The sequence below is a fragment of the Colletotrichum navitas genome (genome assembly GCF_030913465.1).
Source record: "Colletotrichum navitas strain CBS 125086 chromosome Unknown LY79scaffold_89, whole genome shotgun sequence".
Lineage (NCBI taxonomy): Eukaryota > Fungi > Ascomycota > Sordariomycetes > Glomerellales > Glomerellaceae > Colletotrichum > Colletotrichum navitas.
This window is the reverse complement of record NW_026850635.1, coordinates 37,923-52,797: the sequence shown is the minus strand read 5'-3', so window position 1 is coordinate 52,797 and position 14,875 is coordinate 37,923. Positions and strand designations below refer to the sequence as shown.

The 14,875-nt window shown below is 57.0% G+C and overlaps 4 protein-coding genes and 1 non-coding gene across 5 annotated transcripts; 2 read left to right on the top strand and 3 right to left on the bottom strand.

Moving 5' to 3' along the window:
* Positions 1-1,623: 1,623 nt before the first annotated feature.
* On the bottom strand, positions 1,624-3,917 carry LY79DRAFT_525500 (glycosyl hydrolase family 3 N terminal domain-containing protein; the record flags this gene model as incomplete). Its single annotated transcript, XM_060555735.1, has 2 exons — positions 1,624-2,033; positions 2,123-3,917. 2 exons carry the CDS (start codon positions 3,915-3,917, stop codon positions 1,624-1,626), a joined length of 2,205 nt encoding a protein of 734 aa, XP_060409196.1.
* A 1,667-nt stretch (positions 3,918-5,584) lies between these two features.
* On the bottom strand, positions 5,585-5,674 carry LY79DRAFT_t246. The gene has a single exon. It is a non-coding gene; the product is annotated as a tRNA-Phe (tRNA).
* A 1,119-nt stretch (positions 5,675-6,793) lies between these two features.
* LY79DRAFT_583540 (pyridoxal phosphate-dependent transferase) lies at positions 6,794-8,267 on the top strand (the record flags this gene model as incomplete). Its single annotated transcript, XM_060560329.1, has 2 exons — positions 6,794-6,905; positions 6,988-8,267. The coding sequence occupies 2 exons, from the start codon at positions 6,794-6,796 to the stop codon at positions 8,265-8,267; spliced, it is 1,392 nt and encodes a 463-aa protein (XP_060409195.1).
* Positions 8,268-8,629: 362 nt separating this feature from the next.
* Positions 8,630-10,062, bottom strand: LY79DRAFT_525528 (eukaryotic aspartyl protease; the record flags this gene model as incomplete). The annotated part of the gene is made up of 2 exons (XM_060555738.1): positions 8,630-8,802; positions 8,874-10,062. 2 exons carry the CDS (start codon positions 10,060-10,062, stop codon positions 8,630-8,632), a joined length of 1,362 nt encoding a protein of 453 aa, XP_060409194.1.
* Positions 10,063-11,513: 1,451 nt separating this feature from the next.
* LY79DRAFT_401456 (uncharacterized protein) lies at positions 11,514-12,517 on the top strand. The gene is made up of 3 exons (XM_060553029.1): positions 11,514-12,032; positions 12,095-12,445; position 12,517. The coding sequence occupies exons 1-2, from the start codon at positions 11,741-11,743 to the stop codon at positions 12,274-12,276; spliced, it is 474 nt and encodes a 157-aa protein (XP_060409193.1). The 5' UTR covers positions 11,514-11,740; the 3' UTR covers positions 12,277-12,445; position 12,517.
* The last annotated feature ends 2,358 nt before the right edge of the window (positions 12,518-14,875 follow it).

Below are 14,875 nucleotides of genomic sequence, written 5' to 3'. Positions count from 1 at the left end.
AAGAGTCAATCTGCCTGCCCTCGTGGCTTTCTCCGTGGGACAGGGGGGGGGGCTGTTCGTGCCTCGAACGGGGACTAGTACCGAGACAGGCGGTCATGATACAGAGGCTCCAAGCCTTCCCGTCACGGGGTTCCTTTTTTTTTTTTTGGTTCTGTCTCTCATCTGGACGGGGGACGTCTGATGTTACCTCCCTTCGTCATCGTCGCATGTCTGCTTCTGTGTGTTTTCCCTCCCCCCTTTTTTGCCAGAAACAAATACGGTAGGAATCGGGCGGGCGTTCATCTTGCGACCTGCAAATACGATGGGAGAGGGCCGTTAGTTGAGTGGCTGTAGGTAGCGTCGTTTCCCGCAAGGCGGCGAAGTGAGTGCCGTATGCAGCCCTCCTCCACTCCCCGGATGCCGATGCGACGAGTCGCGATCTGGGCGCAGTCGGCGGGGGAGATGCGCGGACCAAGGCTTCCCACACCTTATAATCAGCGTTGGGTATACGGATACAAATACAGATGCAGATACAGATACACCTTTCCGACACAGCTCCGGAGTTGAGGCTTGGCTTGGAAGGAAGAAAGGGTCCGGGTCCGGGTGGACTGGGGGAGGCGGTGCGCTAAGCCCCACTCCGCCCCCGCCCACGTGATACCCACTTTCCATCGAGTGCTTCGTCTGCATCGATACTACGACTCGGCCAGTCCCGGTGCGGGCGGCCACACAGACTTCGTGTGTGTTTGTGTGTGTGTCAAACCAATCCTTCACTCTTGCCAACCCATCACCGCCATCACCGCCGGCGAGGCTCTACCGCAAGGAATGCTTCTTCTTCTTCTTGTTCTTCTTGGTGCTCTACTCAGTCTCGCCCTGCCTGCGTATCATCCCGACTGCAGTTCACCACTCCCCCTCGACTCTCGGTGGACTCGCTTGAGATTGGTAATACCTACCTAGGCTTGTTTATTAATCTTGATTCTCATCGTCATTACAGGAACCTCCTCACAAAACTCACTTTTCCACCGTTGTTTCGCACCTCGGATCGTGTCATGTTGGGGAACGCAATGCCCCCGAACCGCGCCTCTCCCGTGCTGCGCTTCCCCACGGGCCTACCAACTCAGTTTTCCGGGCCAAGATGACAAAAGACACGGCCCCCTCTCGCCCAATGTCTTCTCTATTGCCACTCGATCCGTGAACAGGCATTAACCTGGTCTGGTCTGCTGCATCTACCCAAGTGTACATGGTCGGACGCTGCTGCCTCCGATTTATTCCAGAACGAATGGAAACATGTTCTAGGTTTCCTGGGTGCAAGCCTCGATCCGGCCATCCCTGTTATGAACAAGGATCTTCGCATCACGGGGCGTTCGCTATACCCGCCCGCGAAGCTGCTCCGAACCTGGCGGGATGACGGCGCTCCGATGCCGTTCTCGAGTTCGCGCTTCCGGCTAGCGTCGTCTTCCGCCAAGCTGAATTCGCAGCATTCGAACTGGCATAGAGGACGGACCGGTAGAAGAGCTGGCTCACGTGGTGATGTAACGTCTCAAGTGAGGAACAGTCCGGATCTCTTCTACATATCTGTCATTTTCATAAATTCTACACACTTCACTCCTCCCCAATTATCTGATGGTCTCGAAGTCAGGAAGATCACTAAGACACAACCAAGCTCCCCTCCAACGCAAGGTTCCTGCTCGAGGCCCCGACCCGCACTCTAAAGGACCCCTTCGGCAGGATCCAGTTCTGGCTCGGGACATCCCAGTAGCTCAGGTCCTTGCGCCTCAGGTTGAAAGTCGCCGTGGCGGACTCCCCGGCGGCAAGCTGGAGCTTTTCGAAGCCGCGGAGCTGCTTCGGCGGCGACACGGCCGCGCCCGACGGGAGCGTGATGTATAGCTGCGCCACCTCGGCGCCGGCCACGGCGCCCGTGTTCGTGACGGTCGCTGTCACCGTGGCCACCACGTCGAAGAGGTCCGCGCGGCCGCCTGGGACCACCTCCCCGACGGCGGGCCCGGACGTGGCGGTCGAGGTCACGCTAATGTCGGAGTAGGTGTAGTTGGTGTATGCTGAGCGTTCGTTAGCGCCGTCTTCTCTAGCGAAGAGTCATGCGCAAGGAGAAATGGATCATGGGGGGTGGGTGGAGGAGTTCACTTACACAATCCAAAACCAAACTCGTACCGAGGCTCGATGCCGGCCTGGTCAAAGTGGCGGTAGTCGATGAAGATGCCCTCGGCAAAGTCGTCCTGGCCGCTCCGGGAGACGGAGGTGCCGTAGTCGGCGGCGCTCTTGCCAATGGTGTACGGCAGCTTGCCGTTCGGGTTCGTCGCGCCCCAGAGCACGTCGACGAGCGCGTTGCCCGTCTCCTGAGACCCCAGCCCGGCCCAGACCACGGCCTTCACGCCAGGCTGCGCGAGAATTGTCTCAAGGATGATGGCTCCCGTGCTGTGGACGACGACGACGACGTTCTGGTTGGCCGCGGCCACGGCGCGCACGAGCTCGTTGCCGTTGTGCCACGGGTCCAGGTTGTTTCGGTCGCCGGGGTTGCCTTCGACGGTGATGTACCCCTCGCCCGAGTCGGCCGTGATGAAGACAAAAGCCGCGTCCGCGCCCGCCGCCGCCGCGGCTCCCTGCTGCGCGTTGTCGTTGCTGCTCGCCGACACCTGCGTGCCGTCCTGCGTCGCGCGCTCCCGCATCGCGTCCAGCGGCGCCACGAGGTAAGGGTAGTCGACCGAGCCCGACCCCCACCCCATCCCGAGGGTGCCCGTGTTGCAGCCGCGGTCGACGCAGGCGTTGATGCCGGCCGGGTTGTTGGCGGACGAGGAGCCGATGACGGCGATTTTGCCCGGCTTCTTCAGGGGCAGGATGGCGTTGTCGTTCTTGAGGAGCACGATGCCGTCTCGCGCCATCGCGCGCACGTTCTGCTTGTGGTTGCCCTGCACGTCGGCGTCGAGGTTGACGGGCGGGTACGAGCCCTGGTCCTGGCCGACGAGGTACCACGCCGCGAGGATCCTGCGGACCTTGTCGTCGAGCGTCGCCTGCGAGACCTGGCCGTTCTGCACCGCCGTCTTGAGCTGCGGGCCCCACCACACCGACCGCGGATCGTTGTTGAAGTTGGAGCCGGGCATCATCATGTCGAGGCCCGAGTTGGCGCCGCTGACCGTGCCCGTCGTGGCGTACCAGTCCGTCATGATGTACCCCGGGAACCCGAGCTCCTGCTTGAGCAGCTTGTTCATCACCACGTCGTTCTCGCACGTCCACGTGCCGTTCACCTTGTTATACGAGCACATGGTCGAGGCGAGGTTGGCCTTCACCGCCTCGGCAAATGGCCAGAGGTACAGCTCGTGCAGGGCGCGATCGCCGACGTTGCTCGAGATGCTCTCCCGGTTGAGCTCCTGCTCGTTGACGAGGTAGTGCTTCGCCGTCGCCTGGACGCCCGCGGACTGCATGCCCTCGACCGTCTCTTTGGTGGCGATGCCCATCAGGTACGGGTCGGGGCCGAAACCTTCCCAGTTTCTGCCGGCGTTCGGGATCTTGCCCAGAGCTCCGCATGCCGGGCCGAGCATGACGTGCACGCCGACGCCCTTGGCTTCTGTGGCCTTCAACATGCCGCGCTCGCGGATCAGGTCGACGTCCCACGTGGCCGCGGCCTGGATGCCGGGCACGAAGGCCGTGACGCTGCGGGCGTAGCGGACGCCGAGGGGGCCGTCCTGGAGACAGAGTGAGGGGTAGCTGATGGACGAGGCCGGGGACGTGTTGCCGACGCAGGGGCCGTTGTTCCAGCCGACGCCCGAGACGATGCCAATCTTCTCGTCCAGGGAGACGCGGGACAGTGCCGCGTTGGCCTTGGCGTAGGCGGCGTCCCATTCCGGGGAGCGGCGCGGGCTCGCCGAGTCCTGCGCGGCGGCGAGGGTCGTCGTCGCGGCGAAGAATGCGACCTTGGAGAGATGCATTATGGGATTGGTGGTTATCGAGAAGGGTGACGCTGGAAGGTAGCGAGGAGCGTTGTGCACTAGTTGCCCCGGGTGTGGTTCCTGCGTCCTCCTCTTTATACTTCCACGTGTAGGTCTGCCTGAAGCACACGAGCTTGGCTTCCTCTGCTCTCCCCGCTTGAGCAGTGAGGATCTGTTCCATTCAACCTGCTTGGGCTCCACCGGGATTCGAGCCAAGCTGCCGAGGGGGGGGAGGCTGTCCATCCGGTGACTTCAATTGGAAACCCATTGAGGTCTGGCTGTCTTATGATATCATGCCCAGCTGCAGGGGCACGTCTAATTTCGACGACCACTGATTGGGTTGAAATATACAGCGGCCCGGCCTACATTTCTTGGCTCTGTCATTAAGGGCAACGGCTAAGTCAAGTTATCTCATTATTGGACCGCTCGGTGGTAGTATCCGGCGGCTTGGTATTGACAACCCAACCCCCCCCCCCCTTTCACCCGATGAGCGATTAATACTCGGCTGCTTAAGAGCTCGCCCCTGGTACAGGCAATACTGTGAGAGGAGCTCCCCCGGTCTCTAATGTAAGCGGTCTGCAACCTCCGGCTCGAAAAGGGGATCAAGATCGTCATTTCCCCAGAGTGTGCCTGGTTCTCATGTGACATTGACGCTGCCGCTTGGTTACACTCGATCTCTTGGGAGCCGAGGTTTTGCGGGGGAGGTACCGGTACAGTGAGGGGAAAGGGGAGGTTGCAGTGCGGAGAGACCAGAGGCCAAGAGCATGTGTCTCGGACAATCGTCGGCCGTTGTCCAATTGTGAATGGGGCGGCTGTACAGAGAGGGTGCGGGTGAAAATCTTACCAGGCCGAACTTCGCAGGCCTTTGGGCGCGGTTAAGATGACGTGGTGAAATTACACCGTGTTGATGTATGCCGGCGCCCTTGCAACCCCGCGTCGACATGCCGGTTCCTTGATTCCGGGGGACGGCAATGGCGGAGATTGGTCCCAACCGTTCCGAAGGGGGAGACAAGGATAGGATGAACTCATTCGAAACACCTTGACGAACGCTGACGGCGTCGTCGCGAAGGTGTCGTGGCTAGCTGCTTGTTCTTGTTAGCCTAGCTGCCATGCGTTCCTGTTCCTCGTCTTCTTCTTCTGTTGTGTGGCATTTGGCTTATCTGTGAGACTCGCTAGACGACAACGGCGAGCATTGGCTTGAGACTGGCTTACCTGGAACCCGGCCCGGAGAACTACCTCCACGTTTCTCCCTCCCATGCTCCGATGCCGATCGATGGCTGCTGCACTTTTAGGTTGCGCACCGCCCTGAATCTTCCACCTCCCTTTGTGCGGTGCCAGGTCTAAAATCCTACGGACCGAATGCAAGAAAGAGAACAGAGACGAGGAATATGCAGAGTTACAACAACACGTTGGTTGCACTAATGTAATCTTCAACAGGCACATGGCTGGAGGAAGGGGAAGAGAGAGTCGGAATAGGCCGGCAATGACCTAAGCAAAACTAAACAATTGAAGAAATTAGCGCGCACTAAAGGGGGCGACAAAGGATAGACTAATTATAAAGCAAACACCTGCTACTATTTACTACATACGCTATTTAACAACCACTACAGTATCGAAACAAATGAATCTGAAAATCATTGTCAAAAAGGGCAAAATTTTGATGAAGATGCGGCCAGTGTGGATTGAACACACGACCTTCAGATTAAGTGATTGAAGTTGACTTCAGTCTGACGCTCTCCCAACTGAGCTATGTCCGCCACGATCTTCGATGCTACCTCATTCCAGTATTGGATTCCAAGTATCATTAGTGTCACGGAGAATCTCAATCTCGACCCAACATTGTCAACCAATACTTAGAATCTATCTTTTGCAACCATCTTTGGGAACACTCTGTGGCCAACAACATTTGTCTACAGTTGGAGTCGAGTTTATTTGCAGTCTCATTAAGGCAGCTATCCAAGGCGGTCCCCTGTAGGGTCGCATAGGTACACGATATCAACAATACACAATCATAGTAACACAGTAAAAGTATCATGTCCGATACTCAACACAATACAAGGTTCAAATTTGCAGTCTTACAACCATGCCTGCAACGATTGTGTCAGCAGCCCACTTACCCACCCGCTTCAGGATCTTTCTGAGTCACCGTCTGCTCTCGATGGACCCGAGATCGGTAACCCAGGCCGGCGCTTCCTCGCCAGGCCTTGATGTTCCTTAACGGCCGGGTTACTGGAGCAAAGCTCCGTGTGTCTTGCCTTTGCGGAGGCCGACTTCAACCAAGCGTTTGTCTCAAGGGAATCACTTCATTGTCCGACCTTCGGTATCAGATGCTCACCATGAGGCTTCATTCAATGAACCACCAACCAATTTCCTTCTAATCATTCAGATATGCAGACTTGCATTGGTTCAAAGCTCTCTTAGTGACTCACCCAGATTCAATCGGCTACACCCGGCGGTGTAATACCATCGAACCGCCCTTCACTAAGCTCAAAAGTCAGTTGGTGCAGGCCGCGCGCCCTGCGCGGAACATGCTTGGCGGCTCGCAGCGGTTCATCCCCCCGTGCTAAACCCGTGTCCCACCCGTGCCCCCCGGCCCCGGGCAGTGCGGAATTGAACCCGGCCGCTTCGTATCTTTCAGAACAACAGACACGATAGCCAATCTCAACGGTGACTCAGGTCGTTCAAGCTGAAGACTTATAGAATGCTGCCGTTTTGCATAAAAGCAGCGTATATAGCGACCTAAGAAGCCAGTCGGCATAAATTCTATCCATCATTACCCAATTGACTTATTTCCTACTCGGAAAAGGCCATTTATTGTTCACTGATCCCAACGTGACGCGTATCATCATCATTACCACTCTGAACCAATTGGCATCATGGACAGCCTCGCCAAAGAAACGAGCCAGCTTCAGCTCAGCCCAACTCCATTTGGAAAGGCCATGCTGAAGGATTTCCTCATCGACCCGGTTTATCATAACATGAACAATGGTACGGCCTCACTGTCAACCACCCGTCACCCCTCGCCCTCGAAGCATCCCTTCGCATGGTCTCAGCTAACCAAACCTCTCAGGGTCCTTCGGTACTATTCCTCGTCATATCCAAGCCGTCCTCCGCTCCTACCAAGACCAGGCCGAAGCGCGACCTGACCCCTTCATCCGCTGGACCTACCGTGACCGACTCAAAGAATCCCGCCAGGCTATAGCAGACCTCCTTAACGCACCCCTCTCCTGCACCGTCTTCGTCTCCAACACTACCGTCGGCATCAACACAGTCCTCCGCAACCTCGCCTGGGCCCCCGACGGCCTCGACGAGATCCTCTACTTCTCCACCGTCTACGGCGGCTGCGCCACTACCATCGACTACGTCGTTGATACCCGCGCCGGCCTCGTCTCCTCCCGCGGCATCACCCTCGCGTACCCCCTCGAGGATGACGAGATCGTGGCCCTCTTTCACGAGACCGTCGCCAAAAGCCGCGCCGAGGGCAAGCGCCCCAAGATCTGCCTCTTCGACGTCGTCTCCAGCCTGCCGGGGATCGCGTTCCCCTACCAGGCCATGACCGCCGCCTGCCGCGAGCTGGGCATCATGAGCCTCGTCGACGGCGCCCATGGCGTGGGCATGGTGCCCCTGGACCTCGCCGCCACGGACCCGGACTTCTTCGTGTCCAACTGCCACAAGTGGCTCCACGTCCCGCGCGCGTGCGCCGTGTTCTACGTGCCCGAGCGGAACCAGCACCTCATAGCCTCGACGGTGCCGACGTCCCACGGCTACGTGGCCCGCTCCGGGGTGAAGCGTCACAACCCGCTTCCGGTGGGCGACGAGTCCCCCTTCGTGAGGGCCTTCAACTTCGTGGGCACCCTCGACAACAGCCCGAACCTGTGCGTCAAGCACGCCATCGAGTGGCGCAAGAGCATCGGCGGAGAGGACAAGATCCAGGAGTACCTCTGGACGCTGGCCAAGGAGGGCGGCAAGAAGGTCGCCGCCGCGCTGGGGACCTTCATCCTGGACAACAAGTCCGGGACGCTGACCAAGTGCGCCATGGTCAACGTCGCGCTGCCGATCGTCACGAGCGCCGTGGACGTGGGGACTGCGTCGGTTGCCCCAGACGGCACGGTGACGGTGCCGGAGAAGGAGGTTTCCGTCGTCGTCAACTGGATGCTGAGGGCACTGGTGGACGAGTATCTCACCTTCGTTGCCTTGTTCTGGCACCAGGGCCGTTGGTACATTAGGATCAGTGCGCAGATTTTCCTGGACGAGACAGACTTTGAGTGGCTCGGTATCACCATGAAGGAGCTTTGTCAACGAGTTAGGAATCAGGAATACAAGGCCAAAGCCGAAGAGGCGACCATATGAGTGGTGAATAGAGGACCACCGCTCATCAGGGGAGAATAGTCTGTTTAGATCACAATACGATTCATTTACTACGCTAGAGAGCTGAAGGGATATCTAAGTTCGAATGAGATTCACCACCTAGGTCCCGGTTCGTTTAGATATGTGGAAAAAAATAGAGGGCCCGCGTCCTTGCCTAGTTCGTCTCAGGCGCCGATGACCACAACCGACAACACAGCGACCATTAATCCTCCCATGGCGGCCCTGAACGACCTTTCGCTTCCGGACGTCGAGCTGTCGCTGTTCATGTTGTTGAACCTAGTCACGAACAAAAGTGAATCTTAATGCCAATAAAAGAATGAAGCTGCCGCACGGTGTGTCAATGCTTACGCCGCTGCGCCAGACCCAGCTCCGACCACTACATTTTGGTTGCTGGCGACGTGCTCTGCCATGCCAATGGAGTTGTTGCCGCCGTTGAAAGCGACGAACTGCGACTTGAACATGATGTCACCATAGATCTGGAGCTTGGAGGTGGTGGCTTGGAGACCGCCGAAGCAAGCTAGGTTGCATGTTAGTGAAGGGCTCCTGAGGGTACAACGAAACGGATGGGGACGGCTAGGGTGGGCTTACTCTGCTGGTCAACCTGGGCGAAGTTGATGTCACTGCCCTTGACACGGGCCATGAAGGCACCGCCGATATCCATCATCAGATCGGGGAGCTTGGCGTTGCAAGGGAAGGTGATACCGCCAACGGTCTGGTCATTCTTGGCGCCCTGGACCTGCTGGTAGTAGGCCTGGACCATGTTCTGGTTGGCGAGGATGAGCGTGGTACCGGTGTCGGCAATGGCCTGGCCACCGACGAGGCCGGTCTGGACCTTGCCGTTGCCAACGGCAAACTTCTCGCTGGAGAACTGCCAGAAGCCGCTGGTGGTGTTGATGGGGGCCCAGTTCATCTGGCCGGTGAACTTGGTGGTGTCGATGCGGCCGAACTCGTAGGCACCGACGGTCTTCTTGCGGAGGTCGGCGGTGAAGACAGGCTCGGCGAGGCTGGGCATGACGTTGTCGAAGAAGGTCTTTTGGATGGTGGGCTTGACGGTGTTGAGCTTGGAGAAGGCGAGACCCATGAGACCGTTGTTGGCGGTGTCCTCGATGAACTGCTGGGAGACGGCAGTGGCCATCTCGATGGCCTGGTTCTGGACGACGGCTCCGCCAATGTCGACGACGTCGGTTCCGACAACGCCCTGGGCGCCAGAGCCATCACCGTACCGAATGCTGAACTGCTCTCCCTGGAGCATCTTGGAGGTCTGGCTCTTAGTGGGGTCGTACAGCTCATGGCCGGTCTGGGACTGGGCGTCGAGCATGGAGGTGAAGACCCAGAGGTCGGAGGAGCCGCTGTCAAAGTCGACGTTGATTGTTTGGCCGCCGATCTTGATGGGCGAGACGTACTCGACGTCGTTGCGGATCGGGGTGGCGGTGGTGAGTCCGGTCCCGGGCGCGCCGGCGGCGGCGTTGGTCCCGTTCGTGGCGAAGGACTTGAGGCTCTCAGCCTTGACGCTCTCGGCCTTGACGGGTTCGGGGTTCTGGGCTGCCTGGGCGGCCATGGCCTCGAGCAGACCGGGGGGCATGGGCATGCTGAACTTGCGGTAAGCCTTGATCAGTTGTCTCGTGCCATCGTGGCCCTTAAAGTTCTCGTTGGGCACTCTGGGAACGACGAAGTGTCCTCGCTTCTGGATGTTGGAGCGCTTCTCGACCGGGGAAGCGTCGGCGAAGGTAGCCAACAGGCCGTACAGGCAAAGGGACCGCAATGAAATCGACTCCATTTTGAACGTGGGGTGCTGTCCGTCACCAGATGGGCAATCAAGAGACGAGAAAAGGGATTCGAAGAATAGGCCACACCAGGAGGCCTCTTAATCGAGAACGAAAGACGGACGAGGGACTATCACCAGGAGCCCTCAAAGGTAAGAAAAGAAATAAAATAAAAAAACACTAGTCGTGAAGGAAAGGAAACTGGTGACGGGTGGAAGGAGAAGAAACAGAGGATGGGGAAGAAGAGAATAAAAAAGATGGGAGGAGGACAAGCCGAGTTAATGTTTAAAGGGGGACACCCAAGAGATGGCCACCACCATGGGTGTTCAGATTACGAGGGTCATACATGTTGCAGAAACAATGGGACGACGACGTCGTGCGCGTCGATGCTTGGAGGGTGCAGGCGGGTCAAGTCTCAAGTTGTGATGCCCTGGTCAGAGAATGTCCCGCTGAGCAAGGAGCGTGCGCGTCCATGTCAAGCCAGGGGGGGGCCAACCCTGGGATGCACGGATCAATCATCGAACCGGTCGAACCATTACCTATGCACCACTTGGGCTGAAGGGCAAGGGGAAAGCCCATTCTCCTGCCAGTCGGGATTCCAAGACGCGAGTTGCGGCAACGAAGTGGACCTGGTAGCATGTTTTGGAGTGGCGCGAATACGTTGACCGAAGAACGGTCGCAAGCAAGGAGTCCCCTTACCCCACATTCAGCCAAGGAGTGATCCAAAGCAAGGATATCGGGCGATCGGCGCTTGGTAGGCCAGCGCGTACACGTACTGAGTAGAAGGGGAAGGGGGTGGCTCAGAGTGCGGGTGGACGGATCAATGGGGTGCGTGGCGGCTCAACGTTCTTCACCTCTTGCTTTCTTGTTGTACATGACGCAGGCTCCTCGAGTTGAGGGAAGAGAGGTCTGAGAGAGAGAGAGAGAGAGAGAGAGAGAGAGAGAGAGCCAAGAGATTCCAGGATTCGGATGTAAAAGTCTCGAGGACTATGAGAAACTGGCGAGCCTTTATCCTGAGGCATCGCCCAGATATCTCACCACGTATTCACGCACGTAGTATTTTCGAACCATCTAAGCGTAATTGCGTGGGCAAGCCAGGTTGGCGACTTGATCCCAGTCTTTTCCACAATACAAGAGATGCGGCGGTCAAGATGCCGATGTGGCCCCGAAGAGAAAGGCGAACGGGCAAGGCATTGGCGTTGTCAATCTCCCTAGCGTTGAGCTTGTCACTGCCCTAGTGTCGATTGCTCTGAGCTGGACGGGCGCAGTCTGCCAGGGCCCAGAGGTGTCGGAAACCATGCAATGCACGGGAGAGGCGATTTCGCATGCTGCCGAGAGATGCCAGGATGCCGGAACAGCTTGCCGGTCAGTTGCATTCTGTCCATTCCTGGTGCAGGTGGCCAGACATTGTTGCCCATCACTTCTCCACCGAAGGGAGTCGGTCGGGGCCGAATTGGGTCTTCCGTGACCCAGAATTTGCCAGAAGCGTACCTAGACCCAGTAAGCCGCCTGGCTAAGCATTTAGACGAGGTGCCAGCTAGATTGGTCTCCGTCTCCCCCCTTTCTCCTCAGGTCTTCCCGGATGTTTGGCCAGATGAAAGCTGGGTGCGAGAGGCTCACTCCCCGGTGCCCCCGCGTCGACTTTGGGCAGTGCTTTAATTATCAGACAAAATACTAGCACATGGAAGGGCAATGGCGGATTATCCGATGAGGATGGGAGGAAGCAGCAGCAGCAGTATTGGTGCTATTCTTGGCCTCGATCGAACCCAGTGTTCCGCCGGACCACCGTTGCCCTGGCCCTGGTCAACTTGGAAAGGAAATGGTATTGGTGGACACGTCCATGGCTGCAAAGAACAACAGCACCCTGGAACCGGGGTGGCCTCAGGATCGGCAGGGGATGGGGGGTCGAGCGTGCGGGAGGGACGACGGAGAAGACCGAGCATATGCCGTGTAGAAAGCGTGTTCAAGGAAATGGGTAATCCGGGTAGGTAGTGTCATCGATGGAGCCTCTCTCTATCCCCATTTCCGTTGTTAACTGCCTGATAGTAGGGGGGGGGTTAAGTCGGCGCCCGCGATGTTGTTTCTGCTTGGCGTTTCAGCGATCCCTATGGGCTGTTTTCCCGCTCGCTACCGAAGCTTCATTCACATCGCTTGGCTGGCGTTGGGCAGGCCAAGAAAAACCGAAGGCTCTCTGCCAAGGGCGATCTGCCCGCGGGCCTCGATGCTAGGTGCTTGGCATGCTAAGCTTCGAGTGTTGCGGAAGAGGAATACCGAACACGATTATTTCAGGATACCAGACGAAGGAGAAACAAGTGGCCTTGCTGAAGCCAAAACCGATATTGTTTGCGGCACTCGGGCTCCCAACAGAGGGAGGCAGCCGTCGTCGCTCCCGCCCGTGTCATTACCAAGAGGCTAGTTAGCCTCCCACTGCGTGCATCAATCTGGAACGGGAGAGCTCCTGTTGGGAGGTCGATTACCTTCATCTCGATTGATTGATTGGTTGATTTGTGGTTCCTTTCCGACCGTGGCTTCCTGAGAGAAACGACTCGTTTGCTTCGACAGCTTAGCTCAGGAGATTATAGGAGGGAATGTGACGTATTTGCCGGGTAAACGGCGCTGCTAAGCCATGTGCGAGCAAGATGTGTTCCAGGCCCGAGTCAACAATGGGCACAACGAGACCCAATCGGTCGATGGTGGTAAGGATTGTCCCCGGCCGGGCTCCTATCTGTTGGCGGCTGCTGGCGCATTGGACTCGAAAATGTGGTGGTAATCGTTGTGTGATTGTTGGCGTGATGTCAGGGAGGAGGAGGAGGGATTGGGAGGAAAGGCCCCCCCTCGCTGGTGGACGTCTCCAAGTGGTCAGCCCGACAGGCCCTGAAACGACCCACCGAACGTTCTGAGACAGCGTTGAGCAACGGTGATGCCAGTAAGAAAGCTCCGAGCGGGCCATTATCCCGAACGGCACATGTGTCGAAGTGTACTGTACCAAGTCAGGTGCCCAGTAGAGTACAGATACTCGCTATCTAGTATACCGGGTTACTTGGTAAACTAGGTATGCATGTAGTTTGGCATACATTGCGGCGCAGGGCCTGGCGGCCATTTCAAAGGCTCACCCCGGGCACGCACCACATAACGGCATGAGGCGCAGACAGTACGGTCCTCGTTGCACGGTCTGCAGTGCTGTTTGCTCCCTGTCAAGAAACATGACATGGCCGAGAACTGATCTCTGCGCCTATTTGTTTCCGTCCTCCGACCTGGTGGCGACAATTGGTGATGCACTCGCTTCAGGTAGATCATCTCACCGTCTTAGGGAAGTTGGTGCCAGTCGCAGCACCCCCTTGGAAAAACACAACAAAGAATGAAGTGGGAGGCATCCAGGATATACGGCTCCATGCACGCGCATGAGCCATCCAAACACAAACAGCCTCGAGGGGGTGATATATATATATATATATATATATATATATGTATATATATACATGGCCTTTCGTCGATGCGCCGCACATGCGCTGAAAACTGTAGACGCATAGGTCTATGTGAGGCAAGTCAAGTTGGCTCACCACACAACAGAATGCCTCCACGAGCCCTGCGGACGACACGAGATGGAAACAACCATAATTTACCTTTGCGCCTGAGCCTGTGCCTCTGAGTATCGGGCAGACTCAGCGGTCAGAAGGAGGGACGCGCCTGCCATCATCTGAACGGAACGCATTCCTCGGGAACGTGGAAAGTTGTCATGTTTGAAGACGCAACTTTAAAAGCCAATCTGAAAGCATAAAAAAGGGCGGGGCGGAACTCGAGGTTTAGACTCGAAAAGATACAACGGGAGCAAGGTATTGTTGAGCAGTGTTGATGTGCCCTGAGTTTGGAGAGTGCGGTCGCGGGTTGCCAACGGTTGCCGCTTTAAACGACTGGGAATACTGTGTAGTTTGCTTACCTCGCAGATGAAGTCGTAAGGGTCTGCTTGCGGGGCAACGAACGCCCTGGGCAGCTTGGCCCGGTGATGGCAGAGAAGTCGACCTGCGATTCAAGGTATGTATTGGAGAGGGAGGGATGGATGTCGACCAGTTTAGGGTCTGCAGCTTGCCGTGTGGTGGCAGGCATCGTGAGGCGTTCTTAGCCCAAGGATATCAGATTGGCTTTCTCTCATGGAGAAGGGGGAGGACATGTGAGACGGGAACGCTATTTCCGAGGGGGTGTAGTCAACTCAACGTACTGGCGACGATGGAGAGAGCTGTAAACAGAGCATTCGAAAGAAGCGACGTCGCAAATCTTGTCAATGGCGCCTGCCCTCTTTTCGAATTTGGGCAAACATGGCGCAAAAACCTTGACTTACGGGGGAGGTAATAGTTAATAAAGTGGGAAAAGGGAGAAAACCAGCCCGCAGACAGACGCCCGCTCACATGAACAAGCAGAAATGACTAAGCAGGGAAACGGAGAAGAAGAAGAAGAAAAGGATGAGAGAGAAAAAAAAAAAGGACACCGACTCCATCAGATAAGCTTGATGGTTCGGCCGGACAAAAGCCTTTAGTGTTTCTGCCCAGCCGGATGTTGAAGAAGGCGTGCACGGTGGTTGTGGTGGTTGTGAGAGAGCGGGTGAATGGTATCGGAAGAGCGGAGGGCGATAGGAAATGCCGTGGGAATCGGAAAATCTGGGGAGGTGCTGCTGTCGGCGTTACTAAGCACATTTGAACCTGAGGTATCAGTGCATTATCTGCCTAGGATACAGGTACCGGTAGAGGCAGCAGACGCTAAGCTAAGCCAAGTAAGGATATGATGACAAAGGTAGTGGAGGCGACGGGCCTCAAATGAGAAAGAGACAACTCA

Excerpts from the sequence above, each read along its gene's own strand:
- LY79DRAFT_401456 (XM_060553029.1), top strand. The coding sequence starts at position 11,741 with ATGGCGGATTATCCGATGAGGATGGGAGGAAGCAGCAGCAGCAGTATT. Across the intron at positions 12,033-12,094 it reads CAAGGAAATGGGTAATCCGG|TAGGGGGGGGGTTAAGTCGG; the intron begins GTAGGTAGTGTC and ends ACTGCCTGATAG.